The 22781-nt window shown below is 35.0% G+C and overlaps 2 protein-coding genes across 2 annotated transcripts in view; both read left to right on the forward strand.

Annotated features, from left to right (window-relative positions):
• The window catches only part of LOC132720088 (E3 ubiquitin-protein ligase HERC2-like), a gene marked incomplete at both ends in the record, with an annotated part of 100844 nt that overhangs the window by 18029 nt on the left and 60034 nt on the right, over positions 1-22781 (forward strand).
• LOC132720089 (piggyBac transposable element-derived protein 3-like) lies at positions 9965-12776 on the forward strand. Its single transcript, XM_060704079.1, has 3 exons — positions 9965-10205; positions 10416-10653; positions 10781-12776. The coding sequence occupies exons 1-3, from the start codon at positions 10189-10191 to the stop codon at positions 11747-11749; spliced, it is 1224 nt and encodes a 407-aa protein (XP_060560062.1). The 5' UTR covers positions 9965-10188; the 3' UTR covers positions 11750-12776.

A 22781-nucleotide genomic window follows, 5' to 3' on the forward strand; every position in this document is an offset into this window, starting at 1 on the left:
TTGTGCAAAGATATTTAACACAGTTTACACAAAACCCCTCTGCTGTGACATATTTTTGTTCTTTTTCGTGACAATATTCACAAAACATTTCTTCAGTGTAGTCTGATCCATTAGATACGCCTATATCCGCCATTTTTGCAGCTCACATCTAATGCAATAAACTTGAACTGAATTAATCTGACTGCATGGGTACAGATAAAAATTTAAAATTATTAAATTTGAAGGTCATTTTAAATTTTATCATGTTTATTTCAGCTGAATGTTATCTAAAATGTGCATTTGATGGTATCAATAAACTGAGAGAAGTTTATGTTAAACTAAGTTATAGCATAGAGACAAGAGTTTAATTAAAATATAATGACCTGGGGCAACAGTGAGAGTCTTTCCTGTACAAAAAACTTGAGATTCAGCACCATGCAGGCCATGATAATTTTCCACATAGCAGTCAGGTTTAATATACTGTAACTGTTTTACTGCATGATAAACAATAATGAAAATTTGATTATAATTATAAAATTTGAATTTGTATTTCTCTTCCCTTAATGAATTAAATTCTCCCATTATGAACCTCGTTTACTTTTTATGGTACATGTAAATGACCAATTTTCATGCACCGCACTCTAGGGGAGGGGGCATTTATATTTGCCCTTGTCTGTCCATGTGTGCATGCATTCTTATGTTGTGTCACATGTAGCTCTAAAAGTGTTTGAGCTATAGAGTCAATAAACTTAACATGAATGTTTATCAGCATGTGAAGTTGTGCACCTTGTGTTTCGCATGTGGATTTCTTCAGTTTTGGTACATTGGCTTTTACTTAGTAAAAATTTGCAAATTTGCAAGAGTTTTTGACCAAGCGTCATGAAACTTTACAGAAATGTTGGCCAGCATGTGTTTTTGTGCACCTGGGGGTTTGCTTATGCATTTATGTAGTATTGTTGAGTTATTGGCCTTGACTTGGTAAAAAATTGCAATTTTCAACTTGTGTCATGCATAGCCTGAAAAATATTTGACCTAGAGTCATGAAACTTTAATGAAATGTTGGTCAGCATGTGTTAAGTTGTGCATCTGGGGTTTTGCTTGTTTTTTTTTCTTTTAAACAATTACTTTAGGATATAAATTTAAGATTTGAAATTTTTGCATCTTAATAATGGGAAAAATCAAAATGTCTGCATTGAATAAATTGGATGTCATTTTTATGCCCCAAACATTAATAGGTAGCAGGTTAGGAAGGGGGAGTCATGTTAAATTTCTTTTATAATCCTCTGTCGTAATACTCACAGTCCTGCTCTGACAAAACAGTGGATTATGTTGTGGCATCTGTGTCCTATGAACACATTTCTAGTTTTTAAATATGAGTTATAATAAAGAAACAAAACAAAATGCTTTTCATTAATTTTACCCCTTACATTATTCAGAATTCGCATTTAACCCCTCACTCTTGAGTAAAAACCCCTTGACCAAAAACAATATATGCTTTAGAGTGAAAAAAATGGCAAGTACTTAATAAAAGAAGTATAAAAGCTCAGACTTGAAAGTTCTTGGTATGTATCTTAGAGTGCCATATGGAGATCATGCATGTTGTTTTAATTTTTATATCCATCTGCCTGTCTGTCATTCCAGTTGTTGAAAAAATATAGATCTTGCTGCAAAGCAAAAAGTACATTGATGATACTTGGCATGAAATAGAGGACTCTTCAGAGAATATGCACATCATTTAAAAAAATTCATGTGGTTATAGAAATAGTAAACAAGATGAAATTGGATACATAAGTAATTACTCTGATTATGCAAAATGTTATTTGTTGCATTTATGTACTGTAAAGATTATGTCAGTTTCCTTAAAATTGCACATGCATGATTCCTTTCTTGTATAAGTTATGTTTCAATTCTAATAAGGTCTGAGAATATTCCTAAATGTCTATTGCCCTTTTTATGTGGGTTGAGGTAGAGAATCAAGGAACATTACTTTGGTAGAGGTATGCTGCATTGTCTGTGACAAGCCCTTGTTTATAATGATGTTATCCATGCTAATTATGATAATCTTTGTTCTTTATTTATTCTTCTTTGCTATATCTTTGAGTATATAGAACTGAATATACAATGTTTCTCTCATTTACAAGCAGTGTGATACTGTAAAACACTTATTTTTCGCGAGAATCTTATTTCGCGAATTTGAGGCAAAATGTCCAAAATAATTATTTCGCGTCAACATGAATTCGCGTCTTCCCGAAAAATGTGAAACCAGAAACCCGTTGTCATTCGGATATTTTCTGTCCTGTCCGTTCACTTTTTTGCGTCGTTCATTGTGCGACGAATGCATTTATATCTCTGATAGCTTGCTAATCTTTTTGATAAGTGAAACCGTCTGTCTAAAAATTTATCAATAAAGTGTGATAATTATTCGATATGTGTTCACTGTGTTTATCATGTATTCTCCCTGATTATACTCCGTGCCTCTAGCATTGTAACGATAATTTCCCCAGCATGCAAAGTGTTAAAGTTTCACTGAGTAGCCATTCAAAGGCAAGCAGACGAAAATCAATTAAACGGTACTGTAATTTGCCTAACCTGTAGTAAACGATAATGTTTACTCTCCGGCTTAAACTGTAGTATAGTCTGATTTTATTGACCTGTCAATTATGAATACATTACAGGACTCATTTAAATATTCGATCCCACTTCGGTTTGGTCCGTGTAGTTTACGAGAATTAATGTGGAGTATATTAGTCATGGATTGAAAGTCACACCAGCTAATGTGATGGTTTTCGTTAATTCACAATAGCACCGTCGGTTAAGAGAATGCATGATTATTGAGAGGTCTGTGGTTCGATCCTTACTGTTGCCACTAGTACTCTTTCTTTATTTTTTCAGTATATTTTAATGGAACAGATTTGTAGTGTGTTTTACGGCATTGAAAAGACATTTATTGATTTTAATCCGCTTTAATTTTTTAACATGAATTCTTAAAACATGTTATTTAAATGAGTATAGAATAACAAAATTAAGTAAAACATAATAAAACAAAACGAACAATATAAAATAATCATATATAGCATCAATCATGTTGAAAGTATTAATAAGAAAAAAAACATGGACCAACGCGGTCTCGAACTTAAAACAGGTGTGGCAGTTAGAATATAAACTCGTGCTTTACCCTATTGCGGTATAACGCTGATTGAACTTAGTTTATAGATACAAATTAAATTAAATTCCATCATACAACGTACATCTCACGGAACTTACCGAAAATCTACCGAAGATTAATATACTGTGTGCATCGGCCGTGTAATCAGTATGTAATTGACAGGTTAATAAAACCAATACAATAGGATACAATGAATAGAAATGTTACAAACAACTCGCAGGTGCTAAAGTATTTGTATGCGAATTCATCAATAATACCAAATTATTTCATACTAGTAATATGTACGATATGTATATGCTGCAACACTTGAATAGCTACATGACTAACTAGAACTGGTTTCTTTATTTTCCCGCAGATTTATATCCATGTGTACGCATTTTCGGATAGTGTTCATTTTCGGACAAGTGTATAGACAAAGTGAAATATTCGCGAGAAATATGAATTCGCGTCTTAGAAAACTCGCAAATATTAGCGAAAATAAATTTCTCGCGAATAATAAGTGTTTTACAGTATATGTCTTATTTTTCAATATCTTTTCAGGCTTAATTGTCCCCCGCCTTTTCAAAGAAAAAAGGGGGATATAGTAATAGGCTCCGTCTGTCTGTCCATCCATCTGTCCGTACGAACCCAGAGGTACTTGTGTGACTTGGAGAACAATGGGTAACAGTAAATTCTCTTTGATCCTATTCATTCCGTTTTTACTTGTGTGTCTTTTTTTTAAGCCTTGTGTGACTAAAAAATGGCCAAAAAGATCAAAGGAAAAGTCACATAAGTACCATTTTGTGAGTACGTCCATCTGTCACACTTTTGTGTCCGGTCCATGACTTTGTCATTTATCAAAGGAATCTGAAATAACTTGGCACAAATGTTTGTTATTATAAGACGATGTGTCATGCGCAACAACTAGACCCCTACTTCCAGGGTCAAAGGTTGCACTTGCTCATTCAAGGTCAACATTGTCTATTTGATGGTATGTCGTGTCCGGTCCATAACTTTCTTATCTTTGAAGGGATTTTGTAAATATTTGCCACAATTGTTCACAATAATGAGACGATGTGTCATGTGCAACATACGGTCACCTACCTCCAAGGTCAAGGTCACACTGAGGCCAAAGATTAGCATAGTCTGTTACAGGGTATATTTTGTATCGGTCCATAACTTTTTTATAGATACAAAGGATTTTTGTAAATACTTGCCACAAATTAGTCACTATAATAAGACAATGTGTCATGCGCAACACCTCATTCCTACCTCCAAGTTCAAGGTCACCCTTAGAGGTCAAACGTTAACATAGTCTGTTTTAGGTTATTTTGTGTCTGATCTAGAACTTCTTCGGTTTTTGAAATAACTAGGCACAAAATAGTCACAATAATAAGTCAATATGTCAGGTACCAACACCTGCACCCCTACCTCCAAGGTCAAGGTCACACTTAGAGGTCAAAGGTTAACAGAGTCTGTTATATGGCATAATTTTGTGTCCGGTCCATAACTTCTTCATAGATCAATGGATTTTGAAAATACTTGGCACAAATAGTCACAAATGATAAGATGATTTGTCATGTGTAACACATGTGTCCCTACCTCCAAGGTCATGGTCACACATAGAGGTCAAAGATTTACATAGTCTGTTATAGGGTATATTTAGTGTTCAGTCCATAACCTTTTCATAGATCAAGGGATTTTAAAAATACTTTGCGCAAATAATTACAATAATAAGATGATATGTCAGGCGCAAAACATGGGTCCCTACCTCCAAGGTCACACTTAGAGGTCAAAGATTGACATAGTGTGATATAGGGTATATTTTGTGTCCGATCTATAACTTCTTCATAGTTCAAGGGATTTTGAAAATACTTGGCACAAATAGTAATATTAATAAGACGATATGTCATGCACAACACGTGCACCCCTACCTCCAAGGTCAAGGTCACACTTAGAGGTCAAAGGTTAACATGATAGATTTTTAAATTCCGTGTTTCATTTTACTAGTATTACTTTAATAAATTTATTGTTGCATTTGCAGATCTAGCATTGATCATAATTTTGAACTGAAAGTCCTGATATCCATACCTCAATCTTTTGAAATAACACAATTTTATGCTTCATTTGAAACTTCCCCGAGGCGTGGAACGTTGGTAACTCTGTCACAAATTCTTGTTATTAGTCCCCTACCGGTTTACCGGAGGGGACTTTAGGTTTACCCTCCCTCCGTCTGTCCGTCCGTCCGTCTGTCCGGCTGTCAGCCGTCCGTCCACAAAACTGGATCCCGCGATAACGCAAAAAGTACTGAAAATATTTTAATGAAACTTGATATATGGATAGATGGCAGTATGGAGATTATGCACGTCTTTTTCTTTTCTTCCTATGTTGAAAATTCTGGTTGCTATGGCAACAAATAGACTGAAAATGTGGCAAATTTTACACATAACCTGGATCCTGCGATAACGCAAAAAGTACTGAAAATATGTTTATGAAACTTGATATATGGATAGATGGCAGTATGGAGATTATGCACGTCTTTTTCTTTTCTTCCTATGTTGAAAATTCTGGTTGCTATGGCAACAAAAGACTGAAAATATGGCAAATTTTACACATAACCTGGATCCAGTGATAACACAAAAAGTACTGAAAATATGTTTATGAAACTTGACATACGGGTAGATGGCAGTATTGAAATTATGCACTTCCTTTTTTATCTTCCTATGTTGAAAATTCTGGTTGCTATGGCAACAAATAGACTGAATTTCAAGATTTCTGATTCTAGTTTTTAAGTTTTTTCACTATAAGTTCTTTATTTCTTAAGGTATTTTCTTCAAACTTTAAATATAAGTTGCTTGTCATCAACCACATCATATGTGACAAGGTTTACAACTCTAGCACAAAATTTATCAGAATTACCTCCCTTGAACTTAAAATTTTCATGAAAAAAACATTGTTTTTTTTAATAACTTCTTTTTCTGAATGTATCTACTTCAAAGTTCATATAAATGTTTCTTATTGTCACTCAACATTTGTGAGTGTTCAATACTCTAGCAAGACTACTATTTCCAGAATTATGCCCCTTTTTGAACTTAGACTTTCTTTTGAGAAATTGGTAATTTTTACTCCAACTTCTTCAGTCATGATAGGATTTTAAAAATGTTATATTTTGATAACAGGGATGTTTAAAAAAATAACTTTAGAGTGTCCTTCAGTCCGTCTGTCTGTACATAAAAACTGTTTCCTGTGATCACTTTTAAAGAACTTTTACAACAAATTTACTTAAAATAGGAACCTAAGTGAATGGCCAATGGCCCTTCAGAATGTTGCTTGGGCTCTTACCGGTAGGGGACTTATGGATTGCTTGCAATACTATGATAATTGCTTGTTAGGATTTGCAGGCAGATTAAGGGTTCAAAACCAATTAAGGGCAAGCTGTTGTTTTCTGGATTCATTGCTTTAGGTTATTGGTTGGTTCCAGGAATAGAATTGAAAGTTTGCCTATAATTTTAAAGCTTTGTACACAATGAATCAACCTAAAGATGAATCTTTATAAGCTAATATATCTAATTGACCTAAGATATGTGGATTGTACTTTAGTCAGTGTTCATGTGCTTAAAAGTTTATGACCTCAAATCAAACTTTGCTGGCTTCAAATGCCTTATTCTTCAGCCATATAGGTAGGAATCTAGTTACAGGTAAAACTTGAATGTTTTATCATGTAAGAAAGCTTAGAATAACCTTGTTAGTTTATGACAGTTTGATGGTTCTGTGACACAGGTTTAATTATTACAGTGTGGGGTGGGGGAGGAGGCCATTAAGGATTTTCTTCACCAGATAAAAGTTGAGAGCTTGACTTTTGATCACTGTTTTTAAAAAATATATATAAATCTTAGGACTGATTGGACAAACAGTATGATAGATTCATTGTCTGGAAATTTAAGTTATTTCAGAGAAAAAAAACATCAATAACAAAATATATACATTTTAATTGGTTTTTTACAGTACATAAATGAAATAGAAATGTTAAGTTTTGATTTTGAAAACTTTGATAGATCTAAGGTAATTTGAACTGATATATAGTGAATTGTCAATTTCATTGTATGTCATGCTATCTGTATACACATAACCTGTCTCTATTAGTTCATATCCATGTGTGAGGTCAGGTGATACATAGAAAATGGTGTTGGATAACGTACTACGTTCTTTGCCAGTAATAAATAGATTTCCTTTACTATCCATCATCATTTTACTAGGGTTCCATAGACTGTCATTTCTATATTCTGCCTTCAGGTGTCCTTCAGGTGTATAACTTTTGACTGAGTTTTTCCAAGAATCAGATACATAGATAGTCTTACCATCAGGGCTGACTGTCATATCTGTTTTATAGTTTGAGTTAATATTGAAGCTTGTAACTTCATATCCAATTATGTTTAACTGTTTTATTATGTATTGTTTTGAATCAAAACCATGACACTTAAGAAACAGATTTCCAACACGGTAATGAATGTTATCACAGTAATGGCCTGCAGTGTTTAAGGTATATATTACTGTCCTTCCAATATAAGATTGAGTTTCTGTAATACGCCAAAGTTCTACTCCATTATCAAATGTTGCAGCAACTGTTTTGTCATCTAATTTTATAATTTTCCATATACCCTGCTTATAGAAACTGTATATAATTTTATTTTCAGTTAGATAGTGCACTTGTACATTACTGTTTATAAAATGTTCCTTAATTGAACTGTCCTTGATATCATTCTCATAGAAGCTTAATGTAATAGAGAAGGCAATATGCTCAGAGAAGAAGGATAAGTCTTGTACTTGAATGTTTGTAGGTAAAGATTCCAGATGTTTTTCGGTAATTTTTTCCAATGCAATGGGCTGTAAGGAGAATTTTTCAATTGTTTTATACCTCATTGTCATAATTAGAGAATCAAGAATAATTCCACAGGCAAGAATAAGAAGAACCATAAAACATGAAATCTTGTACGGTTTTACTACCTCCAGCGGTTTCAAAGTCACTTTTCCAAAATTTTCAGGCTTGATTTTTTCCTTAGCCTTCATGTATGAATACCTGTTTAAATTTTCATCAAGTCGGTTTTTCAAATGTTTCAAAGTTTCTGCTATACCCTCTTTTTTATCTGTCACTATTTTGGTTTTTAAATATACCTTACACTTTTGATGAGAATTCTTTAAGGCCCTTACTTCTGTTTTTAAACCTTGAATCTCTGCTTTGAGAAGACCATTTTTGGTGTCTTCCAAATCAAGTGTGTTTTTATTTGCCTTGTAAAGGTTATCAATCTCTTTCTCATAGTCATTAAATATCTTTTCAACCTCCTGCCTTTGTTCTTTTACCACTTTAATCACATTTGTATTCTGCTTTTCAACACTTTCCCTGTGATTATCAATACATTCTTTCATATCATCAGCTTCTTTTTCCAATAGATCAAGACTGTCCTCTAATTTGCTGCATTCTTTTACTGCATCAAATTCAGCTGCTAGTCTTGGTAGATGATGTACATGTTTACATGTTGCATGGAATGTGGTTTTGCATGTCAAACAGACAATGTCTTTACAAGTGATGCAGTAGAATTTGAGCAATTCTTGAGGGTGTTTATTGCATTTCTCCATGTAGAAGTTGACTGGCATACTGCTTTTGTTTTGTTGTATGTGATCAGGTAGAAATTTATTATGATATCCCAAACATGTTGTGCAGAAATATTTCACACAGTTTACACAAAACCCCTCTGCTGTGACATATTTTTGTTCTTTTTCGTGACAATATTCACAAAACATTTCTTCAGTGTAGTCTGATCCACTAGATACACCTATATCCGCCATTTTGTCCTGAAATGAAAAATTTAAGTTACATGAATTTCCAACAAGTTTTATTTAATTGAACTTAAAATAAGATTTGAAGACATTTGTATTTAATTATTTAAGTCCTCTTGAAATGCAATTAACTTTTAAGGTTTATTTTAATATATCTACTTCTTTATACCTGTGTAGAAATAATGTATAAATAATGTCACAATTGATGAGTTAATAGTTATATTTTGTTATTATTAAGTCCATCATAATTGTGTTATATAAGAAGTCCATAAAGAAATACCATCTTCAAATCGGTAGCTTTCTGAATTTGTCAGTAGTTTTTTTCCAAATAGCTCAAATCCAGTTATCAACTTTTCTACACAAAAATATGCTTTATTTATTCACCGTTCCCTGTTAGCAGGATATTGATTTCCTAAACGTTATCAACAACTTAAACAATACATGATACAAAAGATTAACTTACTTGCCTGACAGCTTTCGAAGTTTTGAGATTATTTATATTAAATAGACACACTGTATTTCTCTATATCTTTGAAGTATGATTTATAACTGATTTTCACTGAATCAGTAAGATTTCTCTTAACTTTAAATTACTGAATATAAGTTTAAACTTTTCAAGATCAGGTTTTGTGTTTCAATATTTGAAAAGCTGTTTGCAAAAATATCTGCTCTGAGTTATAATTGGTCCAAAATGTTCATTTGGTTTAATTGAAAAATGGTCAGTTACTCTTCTTATAAAAAGATTAAATAAACTTTGTATAATAATGCAAAAAGGTGTTCACGGAAGTAACAGACTCCACATTAATTTAGTGATATGTGGTGAATTATAATTATGATAACAATAACCAGCCAGAAAGAAAACAAAATGTGTCATGTTGTTAAAAATTAATAAATAAACTACCAAATGTGATCAGCTTCTGTGTCCAAGTGGTTAATGTTGCTGGTTGAATAAGTGAGTTACCAGTCATCTGTATGGGTTTGAATTGTCTGTTTGTGTCTGAAATATTAACCCATTTGCGCCTGTTGTCTACTTTTGTAGACACTAGCAGTTATCAGTACACTAGGACCTAATTATGAGCGCACATTTGTTTATCATTGTTATTCTATACTTGTTGTCATGATAAGCGTTAATTGGACTATTTTGCTAGACAAAATGCAGACCACTACGTTATTTGCAGTGTGTTTTCAACAAGAATGTGATAAAAATTGCCTTGAAAATATTATTGAAAATGGCTAGCAGAAACAGGTATGTAAAACTTTTTATTGTTTTTATTTTATATCATAAAGTATGATTGTTTTATATTGTATAATTATATTTCTGCTCAATTCCTGTTTTATAATTCAGAAATATGTATAAAATGTGTTATGACAGTCAATTTAGATTTTGTCTACAAAAGTAGACAATAGGATCAAATGGGTACGTTTTATCATTATGAAAATATTTTGTTGTTTACAGAAGATACACAGTAAATGAAATCATATCAATGCTTGAGGATGAAGGTAACTTTGAAAGGGCAGATATACATGTTCAACCACCTCCTGTAGATGAACTGACAGATGAAGATAGTGCAAGTGAAGATGAAGAAGTAGGTTACAACAACCTCAGTGGACGTCAGTTAGACCAACAAGCAACAGCGACAGTTATTCGCCTAGATGGACGTCATGTTGTTGATTCAGCATCAGACTCCGATCTAGTTAGTAATAAATAAATAAAATAAATAAATAAAATAAATAAATAATAAATAGATAAATAAATAAATACGAAGCAAGTAATCCAGTTGAGAATAAGATTTTTTATATTTATCATATTTTATTTTTCAGGAAACTGACCATTCTTCAGATTCTTCTGATACAGATGAATACGAAGTGCCTGCAAATATTGCAAAAAGACATCAAGTAAGAATTGCACTACGGGATCCAGCTCCGCGTCCCAAACGACCTGCACCAGTAAAGAGTAAGTGGGAAAATAAAGATCTACCTGAGCAAGATAAAGACAGATTCACTTGGCATGGCTCAAATATAGACAAAAGTCGATGGCCGCAAACACCAGATGGCATCTTCAACTTATTTTTTGATGATGACGTGATCAACATGATTGTTGAACAGAGTATAAGATATGCTGGTTCAAAAGGCAACCGTTCGTTTTCAACTTCACCCCAAGAAATTAGGATCTTCCTAGCAATTCTGCTTATATCAGGCTATAACACTGTGCCAAGACGGAGACAGTTCTGGAGCCGGGATGATGACGTAAGGAATGAGGCAATAGCTCGTACAATGCCGCGAGACAGATTCGACATATTGGTGCGATATGTACATCGTTGCGATAACAACAATCTTGACAGAGAGGACAAGTTTAGCAAAGTAAGACCACTGCTATGTCTGCTGAATGAGCGCTTCTTGTTATACTTCTTGAAAGAGAAAAACCTTTCAATCGACGAAAGCATGATCCCGTACTATGGGCGACACGGAGCGAAACAGTTTATTCGTGGGAAACCAATAAGGTTCGGTTATAAGATGTGGGCTTTAACGACAGCACTTGGATATGTTTTACAATTTGAGCCCTATCAAGGGGCAAAAGGCCACCAAACCCATGATCCTGGCTTCCTTGGAATGGGCGGAGCAGTAGTTATGGACCTGCTTTCAGAGCTGCAGAAAGATGATGCATACCATCTGACTTTTGATAATCTATTTACTTCCCTGAAGCTCGTGGACCGGCTTACAGATATGGGAATATCTTGCACAGGAACCATCCGTGCCAACCGAATAGAAGATTGTCCTGTCAAAATGTAAAAGACATGGGAAAAACGCAACGAGGAAACTATGATAAAAGGTATGACGCACACAAAGGTCTGATAGTGGTGAGGTGGAATGACAACAATATAGTGAATGTGGTGTCAAATTGCCATGGAGTTGAACCATTGCAACAAGCAACACGGTGGTCAAAGCAGGCAAAAGCTAGGGTGTGCCTTCCGCAGCCATACCTTATAAAGCATTACAACCAGACAATGGGAGGTGTGGACAGGATGGATCAAAATGTTGAGAAGTATCGTATCTCTATCAGATCCAAGAAGTGGTGGTGGCCAGTGTTTATGTATTGCATTGACCTTGCGGTGCAGCAAACCTGGCACATTTACCGTGCTACTGATGCAGGATTGAGGCAACCATTAGATCTGTTAGGTGTCAGACGAGCTCTGGTTACTGTGTTGCTTGCTCAGGGGCATACACCTGCTGTCAGCCCTGGCAGACCAAGAGGTAGGATGAGGCCATTGTCAAGAAGAATTCCAGACCATATCCGACTTGATGGTAAAAATCATTACGCAGAGCCAGCAAAAGAAGTGCGCTGTTCATTGTGTGGAAAAAAATGCAGGACACAATGTTCCAAATGTAATGTTGGAGTGCACAGGAAATGCTTTAAAATGTTTCACAGTGTTTAGGTATTCATACGATCAAAGCCAAAAGACATGAACAATAATAATTTATATTCAGAATGAATTTCAGAGTGAACACTTCTGTGCCTAATGTCTACTTTTGTAGGAAAAGTAATAGAAAACATTGCCTGTATAAACTTTAAGGATTTTTTCAAGTAAAAGTTATCAAATAAACCAACAATAGGTTATCTGGACATATATTCTATATGTGTTTTACATATACCCATTTGCGCCTGTTGTCTACTTTTGTAGACAAAATATTAAAACACTAAAATAAAAAATACAGTACTTATATTTGAAAAATAAACAGATATATGTTATAACTATATGGTTACTATATGTTTTATACATTTCTTATATAAAAATAAAATTCCGGCACAAATGGGTTAAGGGAAGGTCACCTTACGTCTTATTCCACCATTAAAGTTGGAAAGTAGAGATGTGCTGGGATCACAGGTGTTCTTCACTACCCCCCCCCCCCATTTGCCCTCTCTTCAACCGTCCAACATTTCTAAAACAATGTAAACAGCAGTATTTTTCATTTGGAATATGTTTTATTGTTTGATATAATATTATACACTTAGCAAATCTTATAAGTGTGCACCTTTTATGTCCTTATAACTTTTTCGTTTGTCAATGTATTTTTACAAAATTTTGTGTTCTGACTATTGGCTGCATTTCCACACATTCCATATGCTCAAGCATGTCAATTTTAATTATGAGGTGCGTTCAACCATGAACGAACGAAATCTACACAATGCACAAAACAAATCTGAGAATGGGTAAAAATAAAATTGCACATGATATTCTCGGATACGACAGAGATCGACATATCAGAAAAACACCACATGGGTAGATTATCTATACAACAGCGTGGCATAGCCCTAAGATTGGTCAACGCTGGTGTACACCAAACAGAGGTTGGTAACATAATTTATTTGTTTAAATAATTATTTTAATTCCTTTGCATTGTAAAAGCCGAAAATCATTTAAATTCAGTTTCTATCAAAGACGAACATAAAATGCATATTTTTATTTAGTAATTACTTGTATGTATCATTTGTAGGTTGCGCCTGGCATGGGTGTACACCAAACTACCTAAGAAGGCTAATCATTAAGTACAGAGCAACTTCTTTGGTAACCTTCCTCACCAACCCCAAAATTATCTACAACGGTATGTAACATCGATGTGACGACGCTGCCGGGCTGTAATACACAGTCAGGGTGGGCACACACAGTATAAGGACATCATTTTGCAACATCGACTTTCGACACGCATTCACATTTTTTAGAAATTAAATCTTAAATTTGTATCTTGAATGAAAAATACTTAATAAAAATGACAACATCTCTCTTTTCTGTATTTGTTGAAAATTTCAGCATGATCGGGCAAATATTGATACACCTATGAAACCATTTATACATGCACACTTATAAGATTTGTTAAGTGTACTTTAAATTCAATTTCATCCATACTGCAGTTTACATTGTTTTTGAAAGGTAGGAGGGTTGAACCTAAACCAAAATTGCAACCTAACATTGCAAGCTTGTTACATTAGCTAATGCTACAAGCATATATGTTGCATGCTGGCAACTGGCTAGTTATTGGAACCTTGCGGACAGCTTGCAGTGAGTTTTCAGAAATTCATGCTTTAGATTTGAATGGCATCACAAGCTTGCCTCTAGTCTGTAATAAACTTACCTTTTTTTTCCTAAGGAAAGCAATTAAGTGCAGTGTGATAAGGTATAATAATAATAAACTATTACATAATAGAATTGATTTATTCATTTCACCTTATTTCTAGATTTGAAAGTCATCTTAACAATCATAATATAAAAAATAACAAAAACTGTATCTACCAAGTTGAGAAAAAAATAAAACAAAATATTATTTATTTAAGTGTTTTTAGTCCAAATAAGTGTCTATATTGTAATATGATAAATCATATCCTTTACTGATGCTGTCTCTCAGAATGGCTTCAATGTGGCACACAACTATGGTTTAATTCCATGTTATTATGCCCCCATTTCGAAGAAAAGGGGGTATATTGCTTTGCACTTGTCGGTCCGTCGGTCTGTCGGTCCGTCGGTCCGTAGACCAAATGGTTTCCGAGTTATAACTAAAGAACCCTTAGGCCTAGGAACTTCAAACTTGGTATGGTGATTGGTCATGACCAGTAGATGACCCCTATTGATTTTGGGGTCAAGGGGTCAAAGGTCAAGGTCACATTGACCTTGTAAGCAAAAACGGTTTCTGATCAATAACTAAAGAACCTTAAAGCCTAGGAACTTCAAACTTGGTATGGTGATTGGTCATGATCAGTAGATGACCCCTATTGATTTTGGGGTGAAGGGGTCAAAGGTCAAGGTCACATTGACCTTGTGAGCAAAAACGGTTTCCGATCAATAACTAAAGTACCTTAAGGCCTAGGAACTTCAAACTTGGTATGGTGATTGGTCATGATCAGTAGATGACCCCTATTGATTTTGGGGTCAAAGGTCAAGGTCACATTGACCTCTTGGGTAAAAACGGTTTCCGAGTGATAACTAAAGAACCCTTAGGCCTAGAAACTTCAAACTTGGTATTGTGATTGGTCATGACCAGTAGATGACCCCTATTGATTTTGGGTCAAGGGGTCAAAGGTCAAGGTCGCATTGACCTTGTAAGCTAAAACGGTGTCCGATCAATAACTAAAGAACCTTAAGGCATAGGAACTTCAAACTTGGTATGGTGATTTGTCATGATCAGTATATGACCCTAATTGATTTTGGGGTCAAGGGGTCAAAGGTCAAGGTCACATTGACCTTGTAAGCAAAAACAGTTTCCTATCAATAACTTAAGAACCTTAAGGCCTAGGAACTTCAAAGTTCGTATGGTGATTGGTCATGATCAGTAGATGACCCCTATTGATTTTGGGGTCAAGGGGTCAAAGGTCAAGGTCACATTGACCTCTTGGGTAAAAATGGTTTCCGATCAATAACAAAAGAACCCTTAGGCCTAGGAACTTGAAACTTGGTATGGTGATTGGTTATGACCAATCAGATGACCCCTATTGATTTTGGGGTTAAGGGGTCAAAGGTCAAGGTCACATTGACCTTGTAGGTAAAAATGCTTTCCATTTAATAACTAAAGAACCCTTAGGCCTAGGAACTTCAAACTTGATATGGTGATTGGTCATGATCAGTAGATGACTCCTATTGATTTTGGGGTCAAGGGGTTAAAGGTCAAGGTCACATTGACCTCTTAGGTAAAAACGGTTTCCGATCAATAATTAAAGAACCCTTAGGCCTAGGAACTTCAAACTTGGTATGGTGATTGGTCATGACCAGCAGATGACCCATATTGATTTTGGGGTTAAGGGGTCAAAGGGCAAGGTCACATTGACCTTGTAGGTAAAAATGCTTTCCATTTAATAACTAAAGAACCCTTAGGCCTAGGAACTTCAAACTTGGTATGGTGATTGGTCATGACCAGCAGATGACCTATTGATTTTGGGGTCAAAAGTCAAGGTCACATTGACCTTGTAGGTAAAAACTGTTTCTGATCAATTAACTAAAAATGCTTAGGCCTAGGAACTTCAAACTTTGTATGATTGGTCATGACCAGCAGATGACCCCTATTGAGTTTTGGGTCAAGGGGTCAAAGGTCAAGGTCATGACCAGTAGATACTTGATAACCCTTATTTATTGTTTGATCACTGGGTCAGAAGTCATGCATAATAACCTTATCACATGACTAATTGGCTGCTGATAGGGGGCATACATGTTTTACAAACATATCTTGTTTTTTTTAATGTCTGTTGTGCACTGTGACTCAACAAATTGTATATAATTAATTATTCATGTTTTATATGCATATGATTGGTATTATTTGCATGTAATTAATAAAGAACAATGTTTGAAAGCACATCAATTAAAATTGTTTGTGCTGCAAAAGTTTTAATTTTGATAAAAATTGCTTTAAATTCATTTCAACAATATAGATCTGTCAGAAGGTAATTTTTACCTAGCAATGTAATTGTTTATTTAAACAATTAACACTTGGAAATTATTCACTTTTCTACTGGTTTTGACTGCTAGCTAGTACATCAGATGATAATGTCTCTTTTTATTATAATACCCCCGCCATATAATGGCCGATGCATATTATGCAGCCTTACCCTGTTCCGTCATTCTGTCATTCCGTCATCATCAGTTTCCGTTCATTATCTTAGTAACGGTTGCACACATTCAACTCAAATTTGACATATAGATATGTCATGAGAAAATACAGGTCAAGTTAGAATTTGGTCATGGTTCGATGATTTTTGGCAGAGTTATGCCCCTTTTAATTTGAAAATAATGGGAAATTTTCAGTTTCCGTTCATTATCTTCCCAACGGTACAACAGATTCAGCTCAAACTTGACATATGGATATGTCATGAGAAAAAACAGGTCAAGTTTGAATTTGGTCATGGTTCAATGATTTTTGGCAGAGTTATGCCCCTTTCACTTTGAAAATAATATAAAAATTTTCAGTTTTTAGCTCGACTATTCGCAGAATAATCGAGCTAATGCAGTCACCCATTTGTCGGCGTCGGCGTCGGCTTCCCTGTGGTTAAGTTTTTGTATGTAAGCTGGTATCTCCATAACTACTGAAGGGAATGGATTGAAACTTCACACACTTGTTCTCTGTGATTATCTAAGATGATTGGCACAAGTCCCATAACTCTGATTTGCTTTTTTTCATAATTATGCCCCTTTTTCGACTTAGAAATTCTTGGTTAAGTTTTTGTATGTAAGCTGGTATCTCCATAACTACTGAAGGGAATGGATTGAAACTTCACACACTTGTTCTCTGTGATTATCTAAGATGATTGGCACAAGTCCCATAACTCTGATTTGCTTTTTTTCATAATTATGCCCCTTTTTCGACTTAGAAATTCTTGGTTAAGTTTTTGTATGTAAGCTGGTATCTCCATAACTACTGAAGGGAATGGATTGAAACTTCACACACTTGTTCTCTGTGATTATCTAAGATGATTGGCACAAGTCCCATAACTCTGATTTGCTTTTTTACATAATTATGCCCCTTTTTCGACTTAGAAATTCTTGGTTAAGTTTTTGCGTGTAAGCTTGTATCTCCATAACTACTGAAGGGAATGGATTGAAACTTCACACACTTGTTCTCTGTGATTATCTAAGATGATTGGCACAAGTCCCATAACTCTGATTTGCTTTTTTACATAATTATGCCCCTTTTTCGACTTAAAAATTCTTGGTTAAGTTTTTGCATGTAAGCTGGTATCTCCATAACTACTGAAGGGAATGGATTGAAACTTCACACACTTGTTCTCTGTGATTATCTTAGATGATTGGCACAAGTCCCATAACTCTGATTTGCTTTTTTAAATAATTATGCCCCTTTTTCGACTTAAAAATTCTTGGTTAAGTTTTTGCATGTAAGCTGGTATCTCCATAACTACTGAAGGGAATGGATTGAAACTTTGCACACTTGTTCTCTGTGATTATCTTAGATGATTGGCACAAGTCCCATAACTCTGATTTGCTTTTTTAAATAATTATGCCCCTTTTTCGACTTAGAAATTCTTGGTTAAGTTTTTGCGTGTAAGCTGGTATCTCCATAACTACTGAAGGGAATGGATTGAAACTTCACACTCTTGTTGTCTGTGATTATCTAAGATGATTGGCACAAGTCCCATAACTCTGATTTACTTTTTCGCATAATTATGTCCCCTTTTCGATTCATAAATTCTTGGTTAAGTTTTTGTGTGTAAGCTTGTATCTCCATAACTACTGAAGGGAATGTAATGAAACTTGAAGGGTTTGTACCTTTTCGGACAATTTTATGTATTCATATAGGTAAGCATTATTATACTCAATGAAACACCCTTGTGACAAATTTTTGAATAGTCGAGCGTTACTGTCCTCCGACAGTTCTTGTTGTTTATTATCAACAGTATTACACATTCAACTCAAATTTGACATATGGATATGTCAATGGAATGTGCAGGCCAAGTTCGACCTTGGTCATGGTTCAATGATTTTTGGCAGAGTAATGCCCTTTTCTCTTTGAAAATAATATGAAATGTACAGTTTCTGTTCATTATCTCCCCAACAGTGTTACATATTCAACTCAAATTTGACATATGGATATGTCAAAAGAATGTGCAGGTCAAGTTGGAATTTGGTCATGGTTCGATGATTTTTTGGCAAGAGTTATGTCCCTTTCACTTTGAAAATAATATGAAATTTTCAGTTTCCGTTCATTATCTCCTCTAGGGTATTACACATTCAACTCAAATTTGACATATGGATACGTCAAAGAAATGCGCAGGTCAAGTTTGAATTTTGTCATGGTTTGATGATTTTTATGCTCCCCGAAAAATTTCGGGGGAGCATATAGTCGCCGCCTTGTCCGTCTGTCCGTCTTTCGTCCGTCCGTCCCCTTTTCTTGTCCGGGACATAACTTTGAAACAACAAGAGGTATCAACATGAAACTTTGTAGGTAGATAGATCTCATTGAGTAGGTGTGCAGTGCACAAGAACCGTAACTCTGCCTTTCCTAATTTTTGAATTATCCCCCTTTGTTTTTTTTACACTTTGAAGTTTGTCCGGGACATAACTCTAAAAGTATAAGAGGTATCAACATGAAACTTTGTAAGTAGATACAGCTCATTGAGTAGGTGTGCAGTGCACAAGAACCGTAACTCTGCCATGCCTAATTTTTGAATTATCCCCCTTTGTTTATTTTACACTTTGAAATTTGTCCGGGACATAACTCTTAAAGTATAAGATGTATCAACATGAAACTTTGTAGGTAGATAGATCTCATTGAGTAGGTGTGCAGTGCACAAGAACCATAACTCTGCCTTGCCTTATTTTTTAATTATCCCCCTTTGTTTATTTTACACTTTGAACTTAGTCCAGGACATAACTCTAAAACTATAATAGGTATCAATGTAGATAGATCTCATTGAGTATGTGTGCAGTGAACAAGAACCTTAACTCTGCCTTGCCTGATTTTTGAATTATCCCCCTTTGTTTATTTTTACACTTTGAACTTTGTCTGGGACATAACTGTAAATGTATAAGAGATTTCAACATGAAACTTTGTAGGTAGATAGATCTCATTGAGTAAGTTTGCAGTGCACAAGAACTGTAACACTGTCTTGCCTACTTTTGGAGTTATTGCCCTTTGTTCATGTTGACACTTTGAACTTTGTCCGGGACATTACTCTAAAATTATAAGAGATATCAACATGAAACTTTGTAGATAGATAGGTCTCATTGGGTGGAAGTGCAGTGCTTAAGAATCATTACTCTGCCTTGCCTAATTTTGAAGTAATTGCCCTTTGTTTATTTTTACTTTTTGACTTTTGTCCGTGACATAACTTTAAAACTATTAGAGATATCAACATGAAACTTTGTAGGTAGCTAGATATAATTGGATAGAACTGCAATGCTTAAAGAACCTAAACAAAGCCTGGTCTAATTTTGGAGTTATTGCCCTTTGTTCATTTTTACACTTTGATATCTCTGATATCATCAGGAAACTTTATAGATAGATAGATCTCATTGAATAGAAGTGCAGTGCAAAAAAACATAACTCAGCTTTGCCTAATTTTGGAGTTTTTTGCCCTTTGTTCATTTTTTTAATACTCCGGTTCAACCGGTTCTTGTTGGCAGAGTTATGCCCCTTTAACTTTGAGAAAAAGGAAATTTTCAGTTCCCATTCATTATCTCCCCAACAGTTGTACATACTCAACTCAAAGATATGGATATGTCATAAGAATGCATTGATCAATTTCGAATTTGGTCATTGTTTGATGATAGCTGACAGAGTTATCCCTCTTGAACTTTGAAAAAAATCAGAAATTTTAAGTTTTTGTTCATTATCTCCCCAATGGTTGTACACATTTAACTTAAATTTGACATAAAGATACATATTAGGAATAAGCAGTTCAAGTTTGAATGTGGTCTTGGTTCAATGATTTTGGACAAACTTATCTTTCCTGAATGTTGGAAACATTTTGAATTTTCAGTTTCAGCACTCATACTTTTGTGAAAATTTATGTAGCCATTATTTTGGCCTCATGCAAATATGCAATATGCAATTTACATAAGGTTAAGACTGAATAATTGTATAAAAATGGTTTGTGTTAACATTGAAAAGTTTTAAGGGCTTTGAACTTAAAATGAAAAAACATAATTTGTGCAAGCAAATTTGGATTATAACATCTGAAATGTTGGTTGCATGCGGGGGCATCCATGGCATGATGACACATTTCTAGTTATCAGAACTTTTGCTTTAACTGAATGTTTAACATGCAAAATGTGATCAGCTTCTTTGGCCAAGTTGCCCATGTTGCCGGTTAAATAAGTGAGTAACCAGTCATCTGTATGGTTTTGAATCCAGCAATGGATGTAGAACTTTTTCATGTGAGGAAACTTGGATTTTAAGCTAGCTCAATATGTTAGGTAGTAGGGGCATCAGTGGCTGAGTGGTTAAGGTTGTTGACTTCAAACCACTTGCCTCTCACCACTGTAGGTTCAAGTAGTGCAAGCGTTGTATAATTCTACATGTGAGAAAGCTATTCTTCTAGCATATGGAACGTCGATGATTTTCTTCTCAGGTGCCGGTTTGTACCTGAAAGATTAAGAGAAGGTCATCTTACGTTTTATTCCACTATTATAGTTGGAAAGTAGAGATGTGCTGGGATCACAGGTGTTCTTCACTTCCCCCCCCCCCCTTTGCCCTCTCTTCAACCCTCCAACCTTTCCAAAACAATGTAAACAGCAGTATTTTTCATTTGGAATATGTTTTAATGTTTGATATAATATTATGCTTTTAATTCAATTTCATCCATACTGCAGTTTACATTGTTTTTGAAAGGTAGGAACCAATATTATAGCATAAAATCGGCTATTTTCCCCATGTTATAACGGGACCAAAACCATGTGTTAACATAGTCACACGCTCTTGTTATAGCCCGGTTTCAACTATGCGCAATACATACAGGGCCCACTAAAAAAACAAAAAAAATGACGTTTTGGCCTGTTTGCCAAAGAGTCATGCGCTCTTGTTATATTGAAATTATTGATTCCGAGGGCCTCAATCGCATAACGACGAGCAGCATTCAAGTAACTATGCCGGAATTACGGCGTATATACATCGCTGCTAATCTTGGTTGTCGCCCTTTCTAAGAAACGGACAGTTGTCAATTTTTAGCTCGACTTTTCTATGAAAAGGGGAGCTATCCTACTCGCCCCGGCGTCGGCGTCGGCGTCGGCGTCACACCTTGGTTAAGTTTTTCGTACCACCCCACTTTATTTCAGAAGTATTACAAGTATGGCTTTTGAAACTTACCATACTTGTTCACCATCATAACCTCCATCTACAGACAAGAGTACATACTCTGTCAAGGTTTTTTGACAGAATTTATGGCCCTTTTTTGACTTAGAAAGTGTATTGAGCTTGGTTAAGTTTTTTGTACCACCTCACTTTATTTCAAAAACCATTGGAGGTATTGCTTTGAAACTGACCATACTTGTTTACCATCACGACCTTCATCAACAGACAAGAGGACATAACTCTGTCAAGGGTTTTTGACAGAAATTATGCCCCTTTTTGACTTAGAAAATACATTGAATATGGGTAAAATCCACTTATTGCCTTAACCCTTTGAGATATTGCTTTGAAACTTTTAATGCTATTTCACATCATTACCCCCATCTGTACGCAAGAGAAGGTAACTCTGTCAAGGATTTTGTTTTAAAAATTAAGGCCTTTTATCGACTTAGAATCTTGGTTAAGTTTTTAGTACCCAGTCCACTTTTTGGACTGAAACTGTTTGAGATATTAATTTGAAAAGTTGGAATACTTGTTTACAATCATGATTCCCAAACATGTCCAGGAGAAGGTAATTCTGTCAAAGATTTTATTTGAATTATGGCCCTTAACTGTCAATGTTTTGTATTATAGGCAAGCACTAAAAAAGTCGAGCGCGCTGTCTTACGGACAGCTCTTGTTTTAAATACAGTACCTGTCATTCAGTTTAACACTCCCATTAACTTACAAAACTAGATAACACAAAATGAATATGAGAAAATGTGGTTTTATTATCCCCCGCCGAAAATTTTCGGCGGAGGATATAGTAATAGTCTCCGTCCGTCCGTCCGTCCGACCTTCCGTCCGTCCGTCCTTCCGTCCGAAATTTTTGTCCGGAGCATATCTCTAAAAGTATTTGAGTTATCAACTTGAAAACTTCCATAGGTGGATAAGACCTCATTGAGGAGGAGTGCAGTGCACAAGAATGATAACTCTACCTTGTATGATTTTTGAGTTATTGCCCTTTGTTATTTTTCAAAATTGATTTTTGTCCAGAGCATAA

The sequence above is a fragment of the Ruditapes philippinarum genome, unplaced genomic scaffold (assembly GCF_026571515.1).
Source record: "Ruditapes philippinarum isolate M1 unplaced genomic scaffold, ASM2657151v2 ctg2337_1_1_1_1, whole genome shotgun sequence".
NCBI lineage: Eukaryota > Metazoa > Mollusca > Bivalvia > Venerida > Veneridae > Ruditapes > Ruditapes philippinarum.